The sequence below is a fragment of the Triticum aestivum genome, chromosome 1A (assembly GCF_018294505.1).
Source record: "Triticum aestivum cultivar Chinese Spring chromosome 1A, IWGSC CS RefSeq v2.1, whole genome shotgun sequence".
NCBI lineage: Eukaryota > Viridiplantae > Streptophyta > Magnoliopsida > Poales > Poaceae > Triticum > Triticum aestivum.
Window position 1 is genome coordinate 280,280,022 of NC_057794.1, and position 26,108 is coordinate 280,306,129.

Consider the following 26,108-nt stretch of genomic DNA (forward strand, 5'->3'; position numbering starts at 1 on the left):
GCTACCGACACCTAAACCTACTACTGCTATGAATTCTGATATGTCGCATGTTATTGATGATGCCACTTCTGCTATGCATGATACTTATGATGAAACTACTTCTATGCTTGATACTACTGTGCCACTTGGTGAATTTCTAGATGAGCAAATTTCTAAGTCTAGAGAAAGAGAAATTAGTGAATCTGAACACGATGATGTTAGTGATGATGAACCTACGCCTGTTATTCCTGAGGGTTATCTTTTTAATAATGAATCTTATGAAGCTATTCTTGCTTGTCCGGATAAACCTGAACGTAAGAGGTTACTAATTAAGTGGAGTAAGGAATCTTTTAGAGGTAGGATGAGACCTGACCCTACTTTTGCTACTTCACCTATCTGTGTTCCTGATCAGGATTATTATGATATTACTGTTGATCCAGATATAATTACTTTGGTTGAATCTGATCCTTTTTATGGCTATGAATCTGAAACTGTTGTGGCACATCTTCGTAAGTTAGATGAAATAGCTGCCCTGTTTACTAATAATCTGAGATCGCGCCACTTTTATATACTCAAAATATTTCCGTTCTCATTAAAGGGTGATGCTAAGAAATGGTTTAATTCTCTTGATCCTGCCTGTGTGCAAAGTCCCCAGGATATGATTTATTACTTCTCTGCTAAATATTTCCCTGCTCATAAGAAACAAGCTGCTTTGAGGGAAATATACAATTTTGTGCAAATTGAAGAAGAGAGTCTCCCACAAGCTTGGGGGAGGCTTCTCAAGTTACTTAATGCTTTGCCTGATCATCCTCTTAAGAAACCTGAAATATTTGATATCTTTTATAATGGACTAACTGATGCTTCCAGAGATTACTTGGATAGTTGTGCTGGTTCTGTTTTCAGGGAAAGAACACCGGATGACGCTGAAATTTTATTGAATAATATGTTGGCAAATGAAAATAATTGGGCACCTCCTGAGCCACCTCCCGAGCCAACTCCTGAGCCAGCTCCCGAGCCAATTACTGAGCCTATTCCTAAACCAACTCCGAAGAAGAGAGGTGTTCTATTTCTCAGTCCCGAAGATATGCAAGAGGCAAAGAAATCTATGAAGGAAAAAGGTATTAAAGCTGAAGATGTTAAGAATTTACCTCCTATTGAAGAAATACATGGTCTTAATTTACCGCCTATTGAAGAAGTATATGATCTCAATTACTTATTTACTGAAGAACCTCCCGATATCCCGACACAGGTAGTAAAGGTAAATTCTCTCTATAGATATGATAAAGTTGAAGTCCCTCCTACTAAAATTGCTAGTCAGTGCTTGGATGAGTTTGATGACTTTATGTTTAAGCAAGATGACTTTAATGCTTATTTTGGTAGACAATTAAAGCAGAATACCTTTATGATTAAACGCTTGAGTGATTATATGGATAATATTAGAGGTGAACTTAAACTTGTTAGCAAACATGCTTCTATGGTTACCACTCAAGTAGAACAAGTACTTAAAGCTCAGAAAGAAATGCTTGATGAAATGAATAGTAAGAAAAATGATTATGCTGTTAGAGTGGCTACTAGAACTGGTAGAATGACTCAGGAACCTTTGTATCCTGAAGGCCACCCTAAGAGAATCAAGCAAGATTCTCAAAGAAATAATATTGATGCACCTAGTTCTTCTAAAAGCAAGAAAAAGAAAAATGATAGAACTGTGCAAACTTCTAGTGAGCCTATTGCTGAACCACCTGATAATCCAAATGATATCTCTATGTCTGATGCTGAAACACAATCTGGTAATGAACATGAACCTAGTGAAAATGTTAATGATGATGTTCATGATGATGCTCAACCTAGTAATGATAATGATGTAGAAGTTGAACCTGCTGTTGATCTTGATAACCCACACTCAAAGAATCAACGTTATGATAAAAGAGACTTCGTTGCTAGGAAACATGGTAAAGAAAGAGAACCATGGGTTCAGAAACCCATGCCTTTTCCTCCGAAACCATCCAAGAAAAAGGATGATGAGGATTTTGAGCGCTTTGCTGAAATGATTAGACCTATCTTTTTGCGTATGCGATTGACTGATGTGCTCAAAACAAATCCTTATGCTAAGTATATGAAGGATATCATTACTAATAAAAGAAAGATACCGGAGGCTGAAATTTCCACCATGCTTGCTAATTACACTTTTAAGGGTGGAGTACCAAAGAAACTTGGAGATCCAGGAGTACCTACTATACCATGCTCCATTAAAAGAAATTATGTTAAAACTGCTTTATGTGATCTTGGAGCCGGTGTTAGTGTTATGCCTCTCTCTTTATATCGTATACTTGACTTGAATAAGTTGACACCTACTGAAATATCTTTCCAAATGGTTGATAAATCAACTGCTATACCTGTCGGTATTTGTGAGGATGTACCTGTTGTGGTTGCAAACGTTACTATTTTAACGGACTTTGTTATTCTTGATATTCCCGAGGATGATAGTATGTCTATTATTCTTGGAAGACCTTTCCTTAATACTGCAGGGGTTGTTATTGATTGCAACAAAGGCAATGTCACTTTTCATGTTAATGGTAATGAGCATACGGTGCACTTTCCGAGGAAACAACCTCAAGTTTATAGTGTCAACTCTATTGGAAAAATTCCATCGATTATATTTGGAGGTTTTGAATTTCCTCTTCCTACTGTCAAAAATAAATATGATATACTTATTGTTGGGGATATCCATATCCCCGTTGAGGTAACATAGTGTTATTCAAAATTTCTCCGGTTCCATGATTATCGGAATGAGTTTGTTAACAAGACTTGATCAACCTTGTTAGTGGATTCTTTTTGATGAGCATGAGATGGATGAAACTAGAAGCACAACCTTCTGTACCCTCTTTATATTTTCTGTTCTTTAGTAGAAATAAAGGAAAATAGTATTTTTCTGTCTGTTTCCTGACTTATCCATGCAATATAAAAATATCCCGAAAGTAAAAGTCCTCAGAATGCCATGCCAATTTAATATGATTTTTTCAGGAATATTTAAGGATTTTTAGTGCAAAAATTACCCCCTGGGCGCGCCCCCTGCCTCGTGGGCCCACGGTGGCCCTCCTCCACTTATTCCTGCACCCATCTTCTTCCTCTGTCTCGCACAAACCCGAAAAACCAACTCAAGCTCGTGTTCTAGCAACTTTTGCTGCGATTTTCGATCTCCTTGCTCAAAGCACCCCTCGCAAAACTGCTTGGAGAGATTGTTCCTTGGTGTGTGACTCCTCCATTGGTCCAATTAGTTTTTGTTCTAGTGCTTTATTCATTGCAAATTTGTACTGCATAGTGACCATGTTCTTGAGCTTGCATGTCAAATATATATGGTTCCAAGTAGTTCTAATGCTTGATATATGCTCTAGGCACTTGTATGAGTAGTTGCTATCAATCTTATTGAAGTTGGTTCACTTTGTTTGAAGTTACTAAAAATTTCAGATTGTTTCAGAAATAAAGAAGAGACTTTTGAGGGGCTCATCGAGCCGAAGTTCTAAGGAAACAAAAGGAAGAAGAACAGAAGCCCAAATTTAATCTGCCTCGTATCACGGAGGTCCGGCCGTGTGAATGGCCTTCCGATGACTTCTTGAGGAGTGCCGGGATTTATGAAGATTTCTATCTATTGATTGAGAACGCCGGCCTCACCAACTTCCTCCGCGACCAATGTCGTCAGTATCTCTTACTCACAAATACTTTTGTGCAGAACTTCTACTTTTTCCCTAAGAAATCACCTCCAACAGTAGAGTTCCATTTATATGATGTTGCTAGGGAGATGACATTAGCTGCATTTTGCGAGGTTTGCAAAATACCTTTCGAGGGTTCTTTAGATGAACCACACCGTAATGAAGTGGAAGCTTATATTGACACTATCACTGTGGGAGAAACCAGGAAGGTTTCTGATGCAAGAATTACTAGCATACATTTCCCTGTTTTACGCTACTTTGCCTTATTTGCTAGTCGCTGCTTGATTGGTCACGGGAACTGTGGGAACCTTAGTATTCCTGATATTATTATTTTGCTCCATGGTTTATACCGCAATAACTCTGTTAGTATGGGTGGAATTGTTGCTAGACGGTTGAGTATGAACCGTACTAAGGGCCCCATCTTTGGAGGCATTTATGCTTCACGCCTAGCTGAACATTTTGAAATACCTATTAGGCATGAGGAGAAAGAAGAAACAACGCTGCCCTGTGCTTATTTAGATTATAAGAGTATGGTAGCGCATGATTTTCTTGTTAAGAATCGTGAAAGGGCGCTTAAATATAAATTGTACTTTGATAAACATCACCCTGAGACTATTACTTTGCCTGCTCCCTCTTTGTTTAACTTGTCTGCAGGTACTTACATTGTTCCGTGGGCGGCTGTTCAAGCCTATCGGAATCCTGCACCAGCCTCGGAACCAGAGCCTCCACGAATGTTTGTTTATTCTTGGGATCCTGAGGTGGTTGCCAGCCAGTGGCAGTCAGAGTCCTCTTCATCACATTATGATCCCAACTATTCTTCATCGCAGTACGACCCTAGCTTCACTACGGATATCAGCCAGGTTATCCCTGGCAATAGACCAACTTAGTCCAAAAGCCTAAGCTTGGGGGAATACATATTTCCCACCGACATTACATTCATGTTCACACACACTCATTGCTAGATGTCGGTGCTCATACTCTTTCATTGTAATATCCATGCTAGTTTATTTTCCTTTTTCCTGCTTTCTTCTTGTGTGTTTAATAAACCTTAAGAAAAACAAAAAAAAATTGGTGTTAGTCTACTTTCCGTGCTTGTAGTAGAATTAAAAAGAAAACCCAAAAATATTTCCCGTCCTTCTTTTGCTTGTTGGGAGCTTTCCCGTGTAAATAGTTTTTATTTTTTCTTTTCCTTTCTTTGGGGGTCGAGAAGACTATATTGAAAATGCTTAGTGGCTCTTATATGCAAGATTGTTTATTTAACTTAGAGCCCATATTACTTGTCTTCTCTCTTGAGTTGAATGCTTGCAGATTGCAGCTTAGTCCAATGCACGTGCACTCTTATTATTATACACACCGTTCGGTCGTGCAAGTGAAAGGCAATAATGATGATATATGATGGACTCATTGGGATGAGAAAAGCTGGTATGAACTCGACCTCTCTTGTTTTTGTAAATATGATGATTCATCGTTCCTGATTCAGCTATTATGAAGTAAACATATTTGCAATGACATTTAGAGATTATAGTTGCTTGTGCCATGCTTGATTAGCTATGAGTTATAATGGTTAACCTTGTGTGCCAAGATGCTATTGAGATGATTATGATGTGGTATGATAGGATGGTATCCTCCTTTAAATGAATTGAGTGACTCGACTTGGCACATGTTCACGCATGTAGTTGAATCAAATCAACATAGCCTTCATGATCTTTATGTTCATGGTGGATTATATCCTACTCATGCTTATATTTGGTGTGAATTAATTTTAATGCATGTTTACGACTGTTGTCGCTCTCTCAGTTGGTCGCTTCCCAGTCTTTTGCTAGCCTTCACCTGTACTAAGCGGGAATACTGCTTGTGCATCCAAACTCCTTAAACCCCAAAGTAGTTCCATATGAGTCCACTATACCTTCCTATATGCAGTATCTACCTGCCGTTCCAAGTAAATTTGTATGTGCCAAACTCCAAACCTTCAAATGAAATTCTGTTTTGTATGCTCGAGCAACTCATGTGCAACTATGGCTGCCTATATCTTCCATGCTAGGTGGGTTATTCTCAAGAGGAGTGGACTCCGCTCCTCATTCACGAGAAAGGGCCGGTAACCGGGATGCCCAGTCCCATGATCCAAAAAGATCAAAGCAAATCAAAATAATTAAACAAAACTCCCCCTGGGACCCGTTGAATGTTGGAGGCACTCGTTGTTTCGAGCAAGCCATGGATTGATGCTTGTGGAGGAGGGGGAGTATAAACCTTTACCATTCTGTTTGGGAACTGCCTATAATGCATGTAGTATGGAAGATACAGCCATCTCATAGTTGTTGCGTTGACAGTGAAAGTATGCCGCTCAAAATATTATTTATCTCTATTTCAAAAATCGAGCTCTGGCACCTCTACAAATCCCTGCTTCCCTCTGCGAAGGGCCTATCTATTTACTTTTATGTTGAGTCATCACCCTTCTTATTAAAAAGCACCCGTTGGAGAGCACACTGTCATTTGCATTCATTATGATTGGTTTATATTGGGTATGACTTGACTGGATCTCTTTTACCATGAATTACAATGTTTAGTCAGTCCTTGATCTTTAAAGGTGCTCTGCATTTATGTTTTGCGGTCTTAGAAAGGGCTAGCGAAATACCATTTTGTTATATCATGTTATGATTATTTTGAGAAAGTGTTGTCATCCGAGTTTTATTATTATGGCTCGCTAGCTGATTATGCTATTGATATGAGTAATTGTGAGACCTACGTGTTATTGTGAGTATGGTTAGTTCATAATAATTGCTGAAACTTGAATGCTAGCTTTTCATGTTTACAACAACAAGAGCAAACAGAGTTTGTAAAAGTCTTTCTTTTTCTCTTTCAGTTTGTCAACTGAATTGCTCGAGGACAAGCAAGGGTTTAAGCTTGGGGGAGTTGATACGTCTCCGTCGTATCTACTTTTCCAAACACTTTTGCCCTTGTTTTGGACTCTAACTTGTATGATTTGAATGGAACTAACCCGGACTGATGCTGTTTTCAGCAGAATTGCCATGGTGTTGTTTTATGTGCAGAAAACAAAAGTTCTCGGAATGACCTGAAACTCCACAGAATATCTTAGAATAAATAATAAAAAATCCTCGCCAAAGATGAAGGCCAGGGGGCCCACACCCTGTCCATGAGGGTGGGGGGCGCGCCCACACTAAAGTAAGGTCTACTGACTCTGTCTGGAATTAGATTGGATAGGCTGATGGGAAATTTAGGAGTTGTGGAAAGAAGAGACTTTCTTTCCATACTTACGAGAGACTCCGAGTACTCAAACATTCAATCAGGATGGTCGGTTAGCTCTTATCTTTTAGAATAACTTAGTAAAAAAAAGTAAAAGTAATAAATAAAATGAATCTCCTAACTCGGTAGCCCATGAGGTTCCAATGGTTAGTTTTGGATTTTTTTCAGGCAAGAAAGCAAAGAAGAAGGGAGGATTCTCTATTACCAACTTCCCCCATTGTCCTGTCCTCATTGGTCATTTATCTTTCCCGATCTAGTGCCATCGTTCTTCAAGGTGCCGGAGGATTTGAAGCATACATACTACCCCTCCCCTGAGCTTAGTTCAGAGTTTCCTCAGCGCGCTCGAGTAATAACTGGGAAAATCAAGGCTGGACAGGTCTTCGAGCCAACTTCAGGAAGAAATGCAAGTGAAAGAGAATGCTCTCGAGGGCGCAGGAGTCTTTTTCTGTCTTTCTTATTGGAAATCCAAATCGAAATGCCTCAACTTGATAAATTGACTTATTTCTCACAATTCTTCTGGTTATGTCTTCTCCTCTTTGTTGGAAGATGAGTACACATCGGGTAATCCGCCCACGAGAGCCCAATCACAAGAGGCTCATACAGAAAGCAATCAGCCCATAGCCCAATATCGAGACCACAGCCTATTATTCAAACCACAAAGGATTCGTCTTTCATCGTCCAATCTTCTTGATCGAACATATTGACATCAATACTCCTTTCCATGGCCATTCACGGCCCGCGAAGATCAACCACTCGTGCCCGAGATCACTATCCAATCAAAAACTAAACTTCCAAGATCCATCTCACTCAGACCCTTTTGAATGTAGCGGATAACAACGGAGTGGGGCTATCGAATTGATATGTATTCGAATCTTAGGAGCTGGTAATCACTGATATGCTCATATTGGTGACGTTATTGTTGCTGTAATCAAAGAAGCAGTGCCCAAAATGCCTCTAGAAAGATCAGACAGAAGTAAGACGAGCTGTAATTGTACGTACATGTAAAGAACTCAAACATGACAATGGTATGATAATACGATATGATGATGGTTGTCATTGATCAAGAAGGAAATCCAAAAGGAACTCGAGTTTTTGGTGCGATCGCTCGGGAATTGAGACTTATGAATTTCACTCAAAGAGTCTCATGAGCTCCTGAGGTATTAAAAATACTAGTAGTAGAGACTATGATATAGTAGGGTATCAGAATATAGATCAATTAGTAGATTGTGTGTGACGCATATACATGAAAAAAAAGAATAATTAGATAATAATAAGAATAAGAATTCGAATCTTAATAAAAGGAAGGGTTCGAATAGCATCTACTAATATTACCGAAAACTTTGTGAAAATACTTGTACGAGAAGGTTTTATTGAAAACGTTCGAAAACCATAGGGAAAGTAACAAATCTTTCTTGGCACGTGCCCCTGCTCCTGGTCTTCGAACTAGTCATTAATGGTCGGCAACATAGGTACCCTTTTTCGGTATGCGTCGCGAACACTTTCATTTTTAGCGTCTCATCTTCTCTGGAGAAGCTCAAATCGAACGAATAGAGCAGATGGTCCAACTACAGAACTTCTTCTTTTTCATTACTTCCATGGTCGTGCCCCGTGGCATGGCAGCACCCGTACTATTGAAATGGTTCGTCAGTAGAGATGTTCCCACTGGTGCCTCTTCTTCCAATGGTACTATAATTCCTATTCCTATCCCTTTATTCCCTTTTTTGGTCTATCTACATTTAAGGAAATTCATACGCTCCATGGACAGAGCAAAAAGTGGAGTGTTGGTCAAAGCAAGCCGCCCTATTCTATTACCAGACAAAATGGAGAGAAGCTCATCCGCTAGAAATGCTTTATTTCGTTTCATTCCCGTTCTTCATTTCCTTATTATCGAATCCATGGGGGACTTGTCATATTTAGAATCTTTCTGCGGTCTGCTCTATTTACAATTCTTTCGTACTCTCTTCTCTTTACCACGCGATAGGTCAGCGAAGCGTGAGCGGGCGCTCCGAAGTAAAGGCCAAACACTTCGGCCTAAGGGGAATGAGCAACAAAATGACAAGATGAGGTGCCCCGGGCACCCCCATATAGAAAGAAGGGTCGAAGGTTTTGGGCCTGTAGCTTTCCCCGCCCCCCCTCGTCGAGTGGTGCTTGTTTGGGGGGTGTGCCACCAGAAAGCGGGCTTGAAGCTCTCGCCTTACCAACGAGCTGACTGCTGATGGCTGTTGGTCACGACTACTACAAAAAAGTGAAGATGAATCTTTCTATTTCACATGGAGGAGTGTGCATCTTTATGTTGGGTGTTCTTCTGTCGTGCGACCCGATGGCTTATGTGCGACCTGTGGCCCACGCCTCCTATTCTATTTGTTCAGGGCGGGCGGCGTGAACTCTGATTCGATCCGGGTATTCAATCCCGCCGCTGAGATGCTCAGTTGACTCCTTAACCTTGATAGGAAGATGGCTTATTCCAAAATTCGTGCATAAGGGTAAGGAACTTTGGATGAATTAATGCAAATGGGTGTAAGCCTCGCAGCTCGGAAACACCCAGTGCTGACCACACTGAGAGACACGAAAGCGCAGGTAATGCCAGTTGGCGAAGTGGCGTTAAGCATCCCTAGCGGTACGCAAAGAGAGGTCGTGATGATATCATCTACGTCCGTACCGCTCCTCGTGGAGTAGATCCCGCATCCAACCAACCCTTTTTTGACCAGGGAACGGGAGAATTCCCACTACCGCTGGCAGGCCAGCCGGGCCGTGAGCACGGTGGGAACGGGCTTCCCAAAAAGCGAGCCCCGGCCCGGGTCAGCATAGAATGGGGGGGATGGCCCTAATGTTGTGTTGGCCGGGTTGCGGGCGGATAAAAGCGGACGTGGGGACTCGGGTCGGGGCACATCGTAACTAAGAGAGCCATTCCATTTAGGGCGAGACAGAATGGGCGGGCACAAGTGGTCTGGTGTCCGAGCCGATTGGTCAGACAACGACTACTGCACATATTATATTAGCCGCCTATCCCGGAATGGACTGAGATGGAATAGAAAGAACGCGAAGCAGCAAGCAAGGGATGAGCGCTTTGTTGCGCCTGCGCATACGTTTTCTTGCTGGGTCGGTTTGTTTTTGGGGGGTGGGGCAATAAGCTTGCTTCTTCACAAGCTTATCCCCGCCCCCTTTCCTGTCCGTCCCGACCGGCAGCAGTTGGGTCTCCCCATCTCTCCTCAACTTCCCCGGTCTTCGGCCCGAGCTGTATGAGGCAGAAACTCGTCCCACGTACGGTTCGGAGGCCGAGCCCCACCCCTGCAATAATGGTGCGGCTTAGGTCAACTAATACGAATAAGATACAGTTCACTCAACGATTGCCCTTGGGTCCCGAACTCCATATGGGGAAGGAACGTTGTTGTTTGCGAGGTCTCGATCATTTACATGGACACACTTCTCATTCCATTTGTGGGAATTTGATGATTTATAAACCGTCCCCAACGAGCGAAAGGTTCATGTTTGAACATGATGAATCACTTCGTGCCGACCTGTTGCCCATAAACTTTCCTGCCTCATATGAGAATGGAAAACTGGAAGATTTTCTGCATCGGTGGATGAAGAATCACGAACATAAGAATTTGTGGTTTAGCATGTTCCCAGAAAGAAGATACTTTTTTTCCATTCGAGAAACGAGGAGCACGACTGAAGTGGCTATACATACAAATCCATTTACGGATCTATATGCTCCGATTGGAACTGGAAGTTCCAGAACTGGCGGCTGGTATACCACCATAATGAAATTGCCTTTTATTTTTAGTATTCAGATAGGATTTCTGTTGGCTTCATCGGGAGGCTCGCGTAGTTTGTTACGTCAACTCCAAAAGGATAAGTTGCATTGGAATCGAGAAAGTTTTGTTCATAATTGCATAAAAGGAGTCAAAATAGTGGCTGCGGCGCGTCGAGGGTCAACCTTTGATATCAAATAACCTTTCGAGCCTTCCACAATGGATCTCTATCCTCCTTTGAAACCAATAGAAGTTCACTGACCATCCCTGTCAAACATAACCCAAGGTAGGATCAACAGGAGAAGAATAGGACTCTTGCTAGTATCATAACCTCTCGATGGGAGAATGAAACCATGGTACCTACCTCCCTCCCTTACTTGGTAATCTAAGAACCCTTCAGGGGGGGAGCAAGAGATCTTCCATACCAACATTTTGTTCGCCACCCCTGCTTCCTCCTCCACTTGAGCTTGTGCAGCAAATCTACTTTATGCTTAGGCCAGGTCCTGCAAGTAAAGAGAAGTAAATATTGGAAACATGGGTATCTAGTTTATTTTATTCAACGGCTGAGTAATTGAAATTCCTTGCTTCTTCAAGCAGGAGATCCCGAGTACCGGGTGTCGTCAGACTCCCATTCTATTACCTTTGTGCCAAGAGCACGTTAAGCTGCCTGGGCTGTTCCGCTACCGGTGTGTAAAGAAGCTCCGCCTAACGGCTAAACCAATGAATTTCTCTCCTTAAAGGAATCTACTTCCCTGACTGTCAACTACTCGCTTCTTCACCGGTATCACACCCGCGCCAGACTGAACAGCAGAGTGAGAACCCAACCAAATATGATTCTTGTATTATCTTACCGAAATTCGGATCCATTTGGCTCCAAAGGAGCAAGCGCGGGAGTTCTAATAGGACTTTGAGACTCGAAAAATCCTTCGGGCTGCTGAGAACAGAGAGAAGTAGTTGCAGAGAGGTTTGATAGGGTTAGGCAGATGCCCCATTATTCGTAAACAAGAAGAAATCCAGATTAGTTTGATGGAGCTGTGGCTTAGCACAAGCATGGTGTCAATGTGGTTCCTCTCGACTAAACACTTAAACAATTGGATCCAGTAGGGTTCAATAGAGGTATGGTATCGGCAACCTTTTAGGGAGCGAGATTCTTTGGAATAAGATAGCTGCCCAGAGCTTGCGACGTACCTACCCCCTGGGCGTAGATAGAATTAGGTAAGATAAAAATCGATTGGAAAGTCCTAAATTAGACCAATTCAATTCCGTCTGCTAGAATAAGAAAAAAGTGCTTCCGAATTTCTCTCATCCTTTATAATGAGAATTTCTCTTTGTTCAGTAATAACTTAATCTTGCAATAAAACACTCTTGCTTGGAAGGTATGGTAAAGGTAAACTGTTTCTATTTTTTGATATAAAAAAGAGAGTGCTAAAGGAGTCATTCAGAAGTGAGTGAAGGGGCAAAGCTCATTTCTTTCATTCAGGAATGGACACTGGACCAGAATGAAATGTGGGAATATCAGGATTGGCAGATTTTTTATATTGAAATAAAAAAAACTCAACATGACTAGTGAATTCAAATTAGAGTCACTTGCGAATTTCTTCAAATTGTTGTAGTGTAGTATTGTGGTTTTTCAGTAAAGACCCCGACCTATAAATATTCACAGCCCGGCTCATACGGGCGGACAATATTCACCCAGAGCCCCGTTGCGACCGCAATGCTGTTCTTGAAGGACCTTACCTTAGAGCAAAAAAAAGGGAATAGAAGTTAGGAAGACTACTGACGTAGGGCGGCGAGTGAGCTCAACCTCGAACCAAACAAGCAACGGATTGAGCAACTAGCGCGAAAGCCGTTGCGCGTTAGCGCATGCATTTTCTTGCTCCATCGTTATTAGTTTCTATTCTCTCCCTGCACGAACCTCGGTCCAATCAATTTGTTTGGAATTGGGGTTAGGACCGGTTAGAACTCCCATTTCCCGATCGGAGGTTTGAGCTGCTATGGCAAGCTTTTTTCCGAATAGTGGGTATGGGGAACCCACCGTACCAACACGATTGGCTGGTGTTGCTGATACCGGACCCGTTATAACCCCGATTGGAAGGGCAGGCCAGTCTGAGGCTCGGGGGATGCGAGGCCATTGAAAGTGAGTATCCCATATTCTATGACGGAGATAGAGCATTAATTGCAGTTTTCACCCCACCTTAACGACCGAGCGAGGGATGAAATCTTTCGACGACTAGGGAGGCATCACCCGAGGCCGATTCCAGTGGATCACTATAGAATCTTCTAGAAGCAGGTTCTTTGGGCACTATGGTAGGACGTGGATCGATCATGACGAGAATGGACTTCTCCGTCATGTAATGGTTTAGAAGAGTCACGGTCCTGTTCCCCGTCGGGCTTTTTCCCTTCTCGACTAGACGAAGGAGATATTCATTCCATTCAGGCAGGTGAGGAAGGGCGGCGTCGGCTTGACCCTGTCTTCTCTCTTGGTCGGGTCGGAGGCTAAGTTTCTCATTCAGTGGTGAGGTGTTCATAGAAAGCAAGGCCTCGCCCAACGAGTGGCGGATTTGGTTTGGATGGGGTCTCGCTTGGACGCTGGGGAGATCCATAGATCTGGATAGAGTCTTTCTCGCTCAGTAAAGAAGAGTACGCGCGCTACGGCTTACGCAGTGGATCTTCGGGCAACCAACCCGGCACATCCAATTCCGATCAACAACTTGGAGGTATGGCTGAGTGGCTTAAGGCATTGGTTTGCTAAATCGACATACAAGAAGATTGTATCATGGGTTCGAATCCCATTTCCTCCGGCACGGAAGTAGAACGGGCGGGCGAAATTACGTGAGAGAAAGAACCTCAGATTGATGGAGTCCGCCATCGGACAGAATAGCTGCTTAGTGACTAGGAGCGGAGCGCCCCTTTCTTGTTCTTGGTGGCGTCTATAGCGAAGAAGACCTTCCCGAACGAGGGCCGTCCAGTCCCTGGCCGGCTCTCGGTTCTTGAGCAAGCTCCTCCACTGCAGGTAGGATGCTCATAGATGAAGAAAAGAGACTTTAGGCAAGTGGTTCTGGTAGCTCAGCTGGTTAGAGCAAAACAAGCAACGGATTGAGAAACTAGCGCGAAAGCCATTGCGCGTTAGCGCATCCGTTTTCTTGCTGGACTGCAAATCCTTTTTTTCTTGTTTCAGTGGGAAGAGCAAGGGGCATTGCCCTTGAAATCCTTCAGTGGTTCGAATCCACATCTGAGCGTCTTTTTTTCGGTATGCCACTCCGCGAGCAAGGAGCGCCGCGAGGAGAGCGAGAGAACGAAGTGGGCTTTGGTGATGTCGGAATTTGAACCTATTTTATATCTATTTAGTGATCAGTCCGCTAGTTTCTTTGATTCCACTCGGTGTTCCTTTTCCATTTGCTTCTAATAGTTCGACCTATCCAGAAAAATTGTCGGCCTACGAATGTGGTTCCGATCCCTCCGGTGATGCCAGAAGTCGTTTCGATATACGATTTTATCCGGTTCCTATTTTATTTATTATCCCTGATCCGGAAGTCACCTTTTCTTTTCCTTGGGCAGTACCTCCTAACAAGATTGATCTGTTTGGATCTTGGTCCATGATGGCCTTTTTATTGATTTTGACGATTGGATCTCTCTATGAATGGAAAAGGGGTGCTTCGGATCGGGAGTAACCACTTTTGAAAGGGAAAAGGGGGGAAGGACATAGGAAAGAGGGATGCCTACAAAAAATCAATTGATTCGTCATGGTAGAGAAGAAAAACGGCGCACGGACCGTACTCGAGCTTCGGATCAATGTCCCCAGAAGCAAGGAGTATGCCTGTGTGTTTCGACGAGAACACCAAAAAAACCTAATTCAGCTCTACGTAAGATAGCAAAAGTACGGTTGAGCAATCGACATGATATATTTGCTCACATTCCAGGCGAAGGTCATAATTCGCAGGAGCATTCTATAGTATTAGTCAGAGGAGGTAGAGTGAAGGATTCGCCAGGTGTGAAATCCCATCGTATTCGAGGAGTCAAGGATTTGCTGGGAATTCCGGATCGTAGAAAGGGAAGATCTAAATATGGTGCAGAAAGACCTAAATCGAAATGAATGGAAGATGCCTCTGGAACTTTTTGGTTCTTTTTTGGGGGCGATATGGAAGCAGCTAGCTCCCTTTCCCTTATTACGTTACCATTTCTCTCTGCTATTCTTCGCTTAGAAGGGCTTGAGAACGAAATAAAAGTCAATCCTCTCACCAATGAAGCGCATAGGGATAGGATGCTCAAGCCCCTTGATGAGATTATTATCGATCTGAACGATCCACAGAATGCAGGGGTAATCCTTGCTTCCAGGATACGCGTCAAGATTAATAAAATCGTGGACGATATCGATCCGTATTGGCTAACCGACCTTTCCTCTAATATAAGCGCGCTTTCTGAAGCAGTGCATGGAGGGGTGGAATGGGATCATCGGGTCGAATATCGCCGTCAGGCTTTGGCGGATTTGCAAGAATTTGGTGCAAATGATTTGGTCTTTAAAGGGGCTGTGAGGGACGTGTGGCCTTCGTCGATGGGAAATCCATCGTATGCGTTACAAATCCACTAGCATTTTGTTTGTGAAAGAATGTTCTTGTTTTTCGTTGGAAAAACCAACGCCGATCTAAAACTAAGTCTCCCTTTCTCTTTTGTTTGGGAGCAGAGCTGAATTTTCCATGCTACCCCATCCCATGTTACCGTTTCAAAATAACAATCCTCTCTTATTATACGCTTCATCTACCGAACCTGATTTGACACTCATTTTCATACTTTTTTTTTGATATTATCTCCTCTGACGAAGACGAATTGGCAGAAATTTCCTTTTTGCTGCACGAGTGCAGTTTCTATGATCTCAATTGCCAAATGGCTCTCGAGTTTATAAATCTTATGAACGAAGCCCCACTATATTGATATATATTCGTAGTTGGGATTCGTCGTTTCTTCGTAGTTGTCGCAATCACTTCAAGCAGTGGAAAGAACCAAAAATGTGCGGAAAGTCCTTGGGCTATTGAACAGAATCCAACCACACTAGAATGGTTGGTACAAAGCCCTCCGGCCTTTCATACTTTTGGAGAACTTCCTGCGGTAAAAGAGACAAAAAGCTAGGCGCATATGCGTCCTAACTATTGCCTCTTTCTGGCTCCGTATTGAAAACTCGAATTGGTAGGTTTCTCGAAGTAGTTTTAGTAGGTTTCTTAGGAAATAGAGATGCTGAGGCCCCTACTTACCTACCGGGTAGGTGGGGGGGGGGAAGAAGTGTGGGAACGAGGGCTTCTTTCACTTGTTTGTTTTCCTACAACGGTATCTCCAAACTCAACGGCTCCCACGATTCGGAGCGATAGCGAATTCATACGAGGACTACGAAGCGAATAATTGCATTCCTTCCAGGAGGTCGAGCGCACGCTTTCCTCGGTTTCGAATCAAGGGACAAAGATAGATCCTCGGTAACGGCAAAGGGGATAGCCTTGCTTTTGAACATTCATGTGCATATATTTTCATTAGATGTGCAATCGAAATCAGTAGGAGAGAAACTTTCATCCCTATATTTCCACTGAAATGGAATTAGCGATACCTTTGCTTTTAGTTTGAATTCATGAATCCTGTTTCTAGTGGCGAGTAACTACTATGAAAGGTACGGAAAACGGGAAAGGCAAAGCACAGGAAAGAAGAATATATTCAATAATGTCATCCTTGTTTCGGTACCGGATTCAACTTGTCGAGGCTTCTGCTCATAACGTCACTCACTGGATCAAATCAAAGGGCTCGGTTTCTGCTCCTCGGCAAAGGCAAAGTCAATTCAATAGGAATCCGAATCCTAAAAGGCAAGACCCAAACCACCGGTCGATCAACAGTTCTTCTTTCACTTCCATCTCTTGATACCTGTTTTCTTGCTTTTCTTACCACTGCTGTAGTGAACCGCATCTCTAAGCACCGGGAGTCGTGAACCGCGCACAAGGTCCTTCTTAAACTAGAAATAAGTGAAATAATTGTTCTGGGTCACCTTGGCTTTTGTGTTCAGTAGTTAGTAGGGGAAGTTGCCCGGCTTGGTATCTCTCTTCCCTGTAGAAAACCAATCACAAGTCCCTCCTTATTTTCACTCCAAAAAGCTGGAAAAAAGAGCAAATCTCGGATAGCCTAACTTGTTTTTTTGCCCTGGAAAAGGCAGCTACTATCCCTGCTGGATTTCCAGAAAACGGAATGTACCTAGGGAACCCTATTGATCAGATCAGAGACTGAACCTAGTGATCTTTCTCCTGCTGGCAAGCATCGATACCTATCTCCTAATGAATTGATCTTCTCTTGGGCTCTGATTCACACAATCGGAAAGCCCTTGCGATGTGGGTCACCCTTTTCCTCTATACATCTGTTCAGCAAAGGGGGCTTGCTATTCTCTGCAATTGAAGGTTGGGCCTACATATCTCTTATTTGTGTGGATCAACCATCCAACCTTTCTTCTTTCTTTCCATAAAAGCGTAGGTAGAATGCGTATAGTAATGGTAGAGCTGATGTATGGCTAAGCAGGGCTGATGGAGCTCTTGGAAAGAAGTCAGTATCCAGCTTATCCCTAGTCTAGCACTCTGCTGTGAAGTCAGAAACCCATTAACAAGCAAGGCTGTAGTGAACCTCTTCCTTAAGGGATTGTGGAATGCACACATCCCAGAATACAGTTGGGTGATCCATTAAGCTAAGCAAGAGCTATGAACAACCTAGTGACGCAGTGGCAAGCATCGATACGAGGAAGGTGATAGATCAGATATGATTTCCTTCATAGGATACTCTTTTTCCTTCGGATTGTGGAATGATAGGAAGGGCCTAATAGTAGTGATTTAGTGCGATGTGAGGTGCCCCGCGCGTGAGACTTTCTGAGGTTAAGAAAATAATAACAGGGCGGCTTTCTTAGACTCGGCTCTATAGCACTCTTTGAGTAAGTTCATTAACGAGGTAGCAGTTCTACACGAATGAAAACAGACCTATCTTCTCTTTCTTGGGCGGGGCACCAAATTCATGTATCTTTACCAATTAACCAATTTCTTGACGCTGGGGTGGATCCTAAGGAGATACCACTTCCTCATGAATTTATCTTGAATCGGGACCTTTTGCCTCAATCTTTATCAAAGTTTTGGTATCTAGCTTATCTAGCTACAGTATAGTATACTCCTTCCTTGCTCGATAGAGCTCTTTGAATCCGCTTCAACTAAATGCTTAAAATAGAGTAATTTCTTCAAAAGCCAGTTTCTTTCGAGAAGGCAGGAGGCCCATAGCGAGTTACAATAGTGCCAGTTCTTGTACGGAAGGCCGTAATTCTAGTAACCTCGACTGCTCTAAGAATGATCCGGGCTAGCCGGGCACATCACATCAAAGTTAGGTCATTTGTCAAAAACATGGCAAATAGCTCAGTTGGTTTGGTAAGGGAGCTATTCTCTCACTTAAACCACTCCCATATTAGGTATTCTATCTCGTCTTAAAGTTCCCCCGCATTACCCATAACTTACCACCTGTATCTCCGGAACTCAAATCGCAAAATGACAATGCTTTCGATAGTCTATACTAAATTACTTTGTATGAATGCACATCTCGGCCATCGGGTAGCTGATCACCATTTCAAAGTCTATATCCGTGGTTCAAGAAATGGAATTGCTATTCTCGATTCAAACAAGACACTGATTTGTTTACGAAACGCTCTTCATTTTATAGGATCTCCCAGTCGTCAAAAAGGCCGTTCCTTCTTTTTAAAGACCAATCATTTATTTATTTATGAGATAACAGAAGAAATGGCGAGCTATTTAAGAAGCTATTTAAGAAATGTGAATTCTCATTGTTTCGATGATTCTCAATGGAAGATCGGGGCGTTTTTGACCAAATCTTTTGCAAATAAAAAAAATTCCGTTCAAGAAAGAAGAAGATCAATTTTGGGTTGAACCAACAACCTGATTGTGTGGTTATTCTGAATGCAGGTAGAAAGTCTTCGGTCATACTGGAAGCTGATCGATCACAAATACCTATTCCATCCTTAGTTGATTCTACGATCCCATGGGAATCCTATAAAAGAATCACTTATCCCATCCCAGCGAATGATCCTATACAGTTTGTATATCTATTTCGTCATTCGATCATGAAAACAGTGATTCTTGAACAGAATGCGATTAGTAGAGAAGCGCAATCTCTCAGAGTCACTTTGAGTATGGGGAAGTCCGCAGGAGGGATGAGATCCGCCTGCTACTCCACCTCTTCTTCTTCCCCAATAGACGAAGAAGAAAATAGGGCCAAGGCGCTATTGGAGATGCGCAAAAAATATCCATCGGGAGATGGCGCTGACGCTGACGCTAACGCTCGCAAGGCGGTTTTGCAGGCAATTTCTAAAAATACTTTTTTTCGTTGAGCTCATAACCCGGTTTGGGCCGATTGACTCTGAGAGCGATCGAGGGGTCGCGGGCTCACACCTCGCTTTTGCGCATAGGATCGAAGAGATCCTAGAATTTAATGGAAAGAGCAGCGGCTCTCTGAAAGACCTCATTGATCTTAAATTGGATTTGGAAGACGCCTCTAAAAGAGAGGAGATTCTACTTCCATATTTTTCCTCAAAAAAAGAGGCAAAGTCCTAGCGTGATACAAAAAGAAATAATGGGCAAGGGCGGGGAATGATAGGTTCATAGATGTGGAGTAATCAGTTCTTCATTTGAAGAGTTAGTTGGCTGGCCTACCGGCCCGCAGATGTAGAGAGGTTGCCCCCACCATCCTCTTGAACTACGAAATCAAAGTCGCGATCTGATAGGTATCTATCCTGACCATGCATCTGGAAAGCGCCGGTTCGATTCCGGCTCGTGACATGAAGAAGAAGTCCCAAACAGGGATCAGATGAGTTTGCACAGCGTTACTTTGTTGATGGAAAATCAAATTGTTCTTCCGGTTCAATGAAGACTATGCTTATTTTCCTTTCTCTTACCGGTCTGTGTTCTATCATGGACCTGTATTCCGTTCCTCGAATCGAGACTTTCTTTTGGTATGATTTTGATACGAGTTTTCTATCAAAACTCTATGCCATCAATCACTATCCCCGTTTCTGCCCGGACGATTCCTTCAAATAAATAAAAAGAAAAGTGAAGAGGAAAATGCATAACCAGAAGAAAAAGATATCGTGATGTAAAATGATCATGGGGACACATTGTTTTTAGGACCGACAATTTCCTGCACTGCTTAAACCAAGAAAAAGATACATACTAGTTTTCATAGGTAGGCCTCTCTCTCCTACAGAATAGGTTTTTCCAAAAACTACCCATGGGATTTCTTTGTCTTTTCCTTATCTTTTGTCTGGTGAAGAATCTCCTGCTGCAGAGATAAGATGAATGGCTTCGAGATACCATCACTCGTCATTGCCAAGGAAATGAATTGCAAATTGGCTACTTATAGTCTACACTTCCCCTGATTCTCCACGATGACCCGCATTCATTGATTGAGAGAATAAGCTGAAGATAGATCCATTGTGATATTGGTTTGGAAGAGAAGCCGTGGAGACAGCTCATTGTTCCTATGTCCGGAATTGTTAAAGAATGAAGGTACCCCGTTGACTATGTCGGGTAACGCCGACTTAGGTTATCCCTAAAAACACTATCAACCACATCATAACTGTTTTCTTCCGCTTTCCTCGCAGAGTTGGTTCTAGCTTTCACCGAAGCATTTCGTCGCTTGCTACGCCCTTCCTCGTCTCTGGGTGCCATCCTTTCTCCTGCATTTTCGTGCACATAAGCATAGCTCCAACCACTTTTCATGCTTAGCAAATGCTGTAATGAGGGTGCTGAATGTATACGGATCTGGCGCAAGATCTCTGTCTGCCTTTTCTTTCAACTGATCCTCTACCTAATGGTTCAGACCCTGGCAGACACCGGTGCGAGAACAGAGGCAAGTCAACTATACCAGCATTTCTGAAGATAGGCAACTCTTTATTTCTGAAGATAGGAATTCCAGATAAATAGATCCGCATTCAAGTTTTAGGCTTGTGTCCTTTCATCTAGAATGGCTGCTACTTGGTCTTCAGTGAGCGAAGTCATTTCCTCAATAGAGTTCTTTGCCCGACAAAAGTGAATCTTGATCTTTCTTCTTGATAGTTTGTGATCGAGCCAATCTAACAATTTCGATCTTGCTACTACCACTATAGCCCTGAGTGACTATGGCTACCTGAACTGAAGGAGTTCCCACAAGACCTGTGAATGTCAACTTCACTCTAAGGGTAAAGCATGCTCGCTCCTTCGCTCGTACGAACAATCAGTCGTTGCTGGGAGCTCTATCCTCCTCGCACTACTAAAAACAGGGTGAAAGAATCTCCCGCGTTCAGTCTGTGGAGGCCGACCATCATAGTCGTCTCTACACCAAGTTGGTCTTAAAGTCTACCCGGGCTAGCTTCTTCATTCTTCGATCAGGGGCGGGCTTCTTCCCTTATATACGATGACTTAGATAGATAAACTTCTTTGATCCATTCATTGATAAAGTCTTCGGGGGCTGTTTACCTTTTGAATCGACAGTAGAGTAGGTTTGATCTTGCTTTCTCAATCTTTCTCTGATCCTAGCCGTGTAGTAGATCCGGCTTTATTCGGCTAAAAAGAAGTGTGTGTGGCCGTCGTATCTGCTCGCCCCCTTCTTCATTCATCCATTTAGGTAAGAATGGATCCAGGGAACCTGGCTCGGGAACAGCCCTGAAAAAACACAGTAAGAGAGTCCAATCTCTAAAATATAGCATTTGATCTCCTAAGTAGTAGTAGTAGAAGGCTTAGTATCTGACTTGATCCAATAGAGTCAGAACACATAGTAGATCCAGATTCCACACCTTGCTGTGGACTGGGGAGAGAGCAGCTCTTCGAAGCTGGGCGTTCTGTGTGATTATGGAGGAACTGTAGTACTCGCCCCAAAATGCAAGCCGGGATAGATACTTAAAGAAAGGGGGAGCGGTGGGCCTTCAAAAAGGAGCGAGGGAGTGATGGGCAACCTTTTTCTATATGTTGCTCGTGAGCCGCCAAGTACCAGTCTCGCAATAGTACTGGCGTTAAAGGATCGGTCCTTCACTTGCGGATCGTTCGCGAGTCGAACTCGCTCTCTTGCCACGCCTTTGACTCACGAACTCGAGTCGGACTCATGCACTGCTGACTTTTTTGAGGATCGTTCGTTCTTCACTCTCTTGCTATTACCCGCAGGGAGCGCAGCAACCGACGGTGCATATTATCATATAGAAAGAAGCGAAGCGTAGCGATTCGTACTACCGGAAAAGTGTCGCTAACCGCTAGGCAATAGAGTCAGCTTACGGGGTGGGGCGCAAGCAAGCGTAGTGAATCACATAGAGTTGCCCCTACCTGCCAGCGCGCAGATAGATAGGGCGGGCGAGCGCAGGGATGGATGTCTGAGCGGTTGAAAGAGTCGGTCTTGAAAACCGAAGTATTGATAGGAATACCGGGGGTTCGAATCCCTCTCCATCCGCGAGGTCATAAGTTCTTTCTTGCCTTATCTATAGATAAGAACGAATCTCCTCGACTCGACTGATATGATGGATGGAATGGGTAGAAGGTTGAGGTTATTGTGTGTTGATTTAGTTAGGACTTTGTCTCCCTTTCGTTATCTTCTGCCCCGGGTGGATGACCTGTGGGAGCTAAGTCGAAGATCTCGGTGTCGTCGTGAGTGGTTGATAAACAACGATTGCAGTTTGATTTAGGGAGTCCCAACCCTGTGAAGCTTAACAGACAAAGAAAACGATAGAGACTTCCGGGTATAGGGTGACGATCTTAATGAATCAAGTATTCAGGTGGCAGAGTTTTTAGCTACATAAGCGCTCAAATTCCTGAATACTTATTGCCCAAAAAATATGATCAACCCCAGGTACATTTATTAGGTTTTGATCTTGTAACATCCCAAATTTTCAATTTGGAATGTTATACACTAGATCATATGCATATCATATTTTCTTGCATTTCGGTTGATCCTAGAAATTTCACGCAACTCAAGGACCCTCGGAGAGAGTTGGAGATTTCGTTATTTTCATATTTGAGAGTTTTCTCGAATTTTGGAAATAGGATCATTTGATTATTTATTTTATCTTCAATAATTTTTCCGGTGTCGAAATATATGAGAGAGGGAATAATATGACTTTCCCAAAATTGAGGAAAATGAAGATTTAATAAATAGATCAATTTTGTTGCCGGAGTTTTATTTGCATTTTATTGGATAGGGAAAAATGCGCGTTTTCGAAAATTACATTTTAGGTCCGGAGAAAAGTTGATTTTGTTCGGCTCATTTTTAGGAGTCGGGGAAAATTTACTTTAGATTTTTCGGAGTTCGTTTAGTGCTCTTTTGTTTTTTTTTCTGCGCGAGGAAACTATTTTTTTTTAAAATAAAATTTGAGCAGCGCCTTGGGCCAAAGGCCCAAGCCACCAGCCGGCCGAGGCCAAGGCCACCGCCGCGCTCCCAGGCGCCAGGCGCCGAGCCAGGAGCCGGTCGGCCGCCGCCGCCTCTTGCTAGGACCGAATCCTTTTAGGATTCTAGGGCGCCCCCTTGTCCCCTTTTCCTTATTTCGTTTTCTTTAGTCCTACTCCGTTTATTTTCTAGATCTTTCCTACTCCTATTCTAATTCCTTGTCCTCTACCCCAAGTAAACCCCTCCCCTCCCCAATATAAATACCCAAGCACCCCCCCCTCTAAACACATCAAATCAAAGCCGCAACAAGCAGCAGCACGCAGCTCCGCCCCGCGCCCTGCGTCACCCGTGCCGCGCCGCCGCCACACCACCGCGCCGCCGCCGCCCCTCACCCGCACCGCCGCCGCCGCCCAACGCCGCCGCCGCTGGAGCCCCTCGCCGGAGACCTCGCCAAGGTTGCCCGCGCTACATCTATTCTTTTTCATCGGATCGTTTTCTTCTAATCATTCCGATTCTTTTCTTCTCTAAACCGTTCCGGTTTTCTAGATTGGTTTATCGATCGGTTTTCTTCTCCGAAACCCTAGATCGCATTCGTTTTCTTCTCCGATTTAGTTGCCTTTGGACCGTTCGCCGGACCGTTCGTCCTAACGAACGTGATCACCGGATTCTTCTAGGTTAACGACATCCGTTCGTTTAACCGTTCTTCTTTTTCTTTTCATCGGATTTATTCCGGGATGGCGATCTCAGATCCGATCTTCTTTCTAGTCTTTCTTTTCGTTCGTTTATCGGAATCAGGTGATTCAAGCGCCTGGAGTTTCGTCTCGAAACCGCCGTTCCGTCTAATCAACTTGAACAAGTTTTTGCTACAGTAAAATTTTGACCTAGTTTCAACTTGCTAGAACCGAGTTGTTTTCTTTCGCCGTTTGTTTTCGTTCTTTCTTTGCAACCGGAGTTCTTAGGTTGAACTACCTGGTTCGTTCTCTTGTTCGAGTTTTACCTGTGCATTAGATGAGTACTTATTGTATGCTTGTTGTTTGTCTGCGATAGATTACCCGGATTGCGCCGCTTGTTACTTCGAAACCCTAGGACTCGCGGATCATCAGCAAGGCAAGTAACACTTTGATCATATCTTTTCTACAACCCATGTTTTATTGCATTAGATCAATCCTCACACATTGCATGATTAGGATCTAATTAAATTGTGGGATGGGAAGTAGATGAGGTAGTACCTATTACCTGTATTATTATGAAACCTTTGGGAGTTACTTCTACGTTTGCTTATTATGCTATGCTATGCTAGTAGACGTGGATTGGGTGAGTGATATCCATGACAGATGTGAGATTGATAATTTTAATGGTTTATCTAAGGTGGCAACTTAAACACACATCTGGGTGGATTGAGGCACCTGATGTCTATCAGGACTTGCCTGTTTTTTTTGGACCGCCACCCAGGCTCAAAGGGATCATAAGATAATTCATGCTAGAAACTTCCGTGTGCAGCCACATGCTACTATGGGCTCTGGCATAGTTGACTAAGTTGTGCAAACTCTTACGGGGTGGACTAGCAGATGTAGGGGATGTAGGTGTACCGGTCTACCCCACAAGTAAGGTGCTAGTGCTTCTGAAAGACTATGTCTCGGTCATCCGTTTCTCAAACACCGTGTAGTGCGAGAAAACAAACGGAGGTGATCGAGTCATGTGGGGAAAAGTGCGCAAACCTCTGCAGAGTAACAAACTAATCATGATTAGCCGTGTCCCCGGTTATGGACAACTTGAGTATCTAGTACTTGAATATCGAGTGAATCTCAACATGTTACTTCTAATTAATGTTATTGGGTTTTAATTACTTTTAATTGGGATTGAGAATGCTGTCAACCATTCTCAATGTTTCACAACCACCATGATAGTAAATAAAATTTATTCCTTTGCAGTAGGGAAAAACTGGCTTTACGCAAAACTGTAACCATAGAGCTTTCCACCAGCCATATATGCATGTAGTATAGCTGTTTCATTCCATTACTCTCTATGTGTTACTTTGCCAGCATATTCCATGTGCTGACCCGTTTTCGGGCTGCAACTTCTCATGTTGCAGACTTTTCAGACGACGATTGAGGTGTTTTTAGGTCGTGGTTCTATACTCAGTGATGCCGCTGGAGTTGATGGACCCATTTATCTTCCGAGTCTTCCGCTGTTATCTTTATAATATGGCCTTAAGCCATATTTATTGTAACAAGTTTTTTTTAGCCATCGATGTAATAAGTGTGTGATTGCAACTCTGCTGTAAAACCTCGATGTACTGTGTGGTGTCAGCATTACTGATCCAGGGATGACACCGTAGCACAGTAGACGTGATCCATTCGGGTCAGGTCGCTACAGATCTGAGGCTATCCTGGTCTGCAGGACCCAACACAAGTATTCATCCTTTCCAATCTGAAAAAGGTGTTGCCGAAAGCTTACCCTCTTCCACACGGATGCTACAGCCGCTATCACTTTTGCAGGAGGGGAATTACAGAGTTCGCCTCTCGACGTCTTGTTTGGTAAGCGGAATTTTGACCCAGGCACCCTAGTGTTGCCTAACCGTTCGGCCGGAGATGTCGGATGCGAGATCTTTAGCTACGTGTATCAATTTGCCGCAGTGTGCTTAGATACAATGGGCTGGCAGCTGAGGCTTGGCAGGATGGGGGAGTTAATTAAGGTCGAGGGAGCAGGAAAGAGTTTGTTATTCGCTATTGGCATACCCCGGGGTGATCATCACCACCTGCACCTCACATCTCAGCACAGTGGAACGTGTAACCCGCCTGCTGTCCAAGTCAACCATTGAATTTCCTGTAATTCATAGCGCCTAACAGAACGTAGCAGCAAGGGACAACCCACCCATACAGACAGCCTGCAGGGAGGATGGCACTACTGGCAAAGACCGTCTGGCGAAAACGCCGCAGGCGCGAAGCGTGGTGGGCCTGCGCCGGGGGAGCATAGGGAGGAAAGGGAGCCCGGA

General features: G+C 43.4%; 1 protein-coding gene, 1 non-coding gene and 4 pseudogenes across 2 annotated transcripts; all 6 read left to right on the forward strand.

Annotated features, from left to right (window-relative positions):
- The first annotated feature begins 8,488 nt into the window (after positions 1-8,488).
- On the forward strand, positions 8,489-9,721 carry LOC123045959 (cytochrome c biogenesis CcmF C-terminal-like mitochondrial protein; annotated as a pseudogene).
- Positions 9,722-10,031: 310 nt separating this feature from the next.
- LOC123045967 (cytochrome c biogenesis CcmF C-terminal-like mitochondrial protein) lies at positions 10,032-10,943 on the forward strand (annotated as a pseudogene).
- A 3,072-nt stretch (positions 10,944-14,015) lies between these two features.
- On the forward strand, positions 14,016-14,379 carry LOC123119064 (NADH-ubiquinone oxidoreductase chain 3-like; annotated as a pseudogene).
- Positions 14,380-14,417: 38 nt separating this feature from the next.
- LOC123118990 (ribosomal protein S12, mitochondrial-like) lies at positions 14,418-14,836 on the forward strand. The gene has a single exon (XM_044538650.1). The coding sequence runs from the start codon at positions 14,418-14,420 to the stop codon at positions 14,793-14,795; it is 378 nt and encodes a 125-aa protein (XP_044394585.1). The 3' UTR covers positions 14,796-14,836.
- A 3,157-nt stretch (positions 14,837-17,993) lies between these two features.
- On the forward strand, positions 17,994-19,330 carry LOC123119134 (ribosomal protein S2, mitochondrial-like; annotated as a pseudogene).
- Positions 19,331-22,096: 2,766 nt separating this feature from the next.
- TRNAS-UGA (transfer RNA serine (anticodon UGA)) lies at positions 22,097-22,183 on the forward strand. Its single transcript has one exon. It is a non-coding gene; the product is annotated as a tRNA-Ser (tRNA).
- Positions 22,184-26,108: the final 3,925 nt, after the last annotated feature.

Bases quoted from the DNA above. Each gene is read 5' to 3' on its own strand.
- LOC123118990 (XM_044538650.1), top strand. From the start codon at position 14,418: ATGCCTACAAAAAATCAATTGATTCGTCATGGTAGAGAAGAAAAACGG.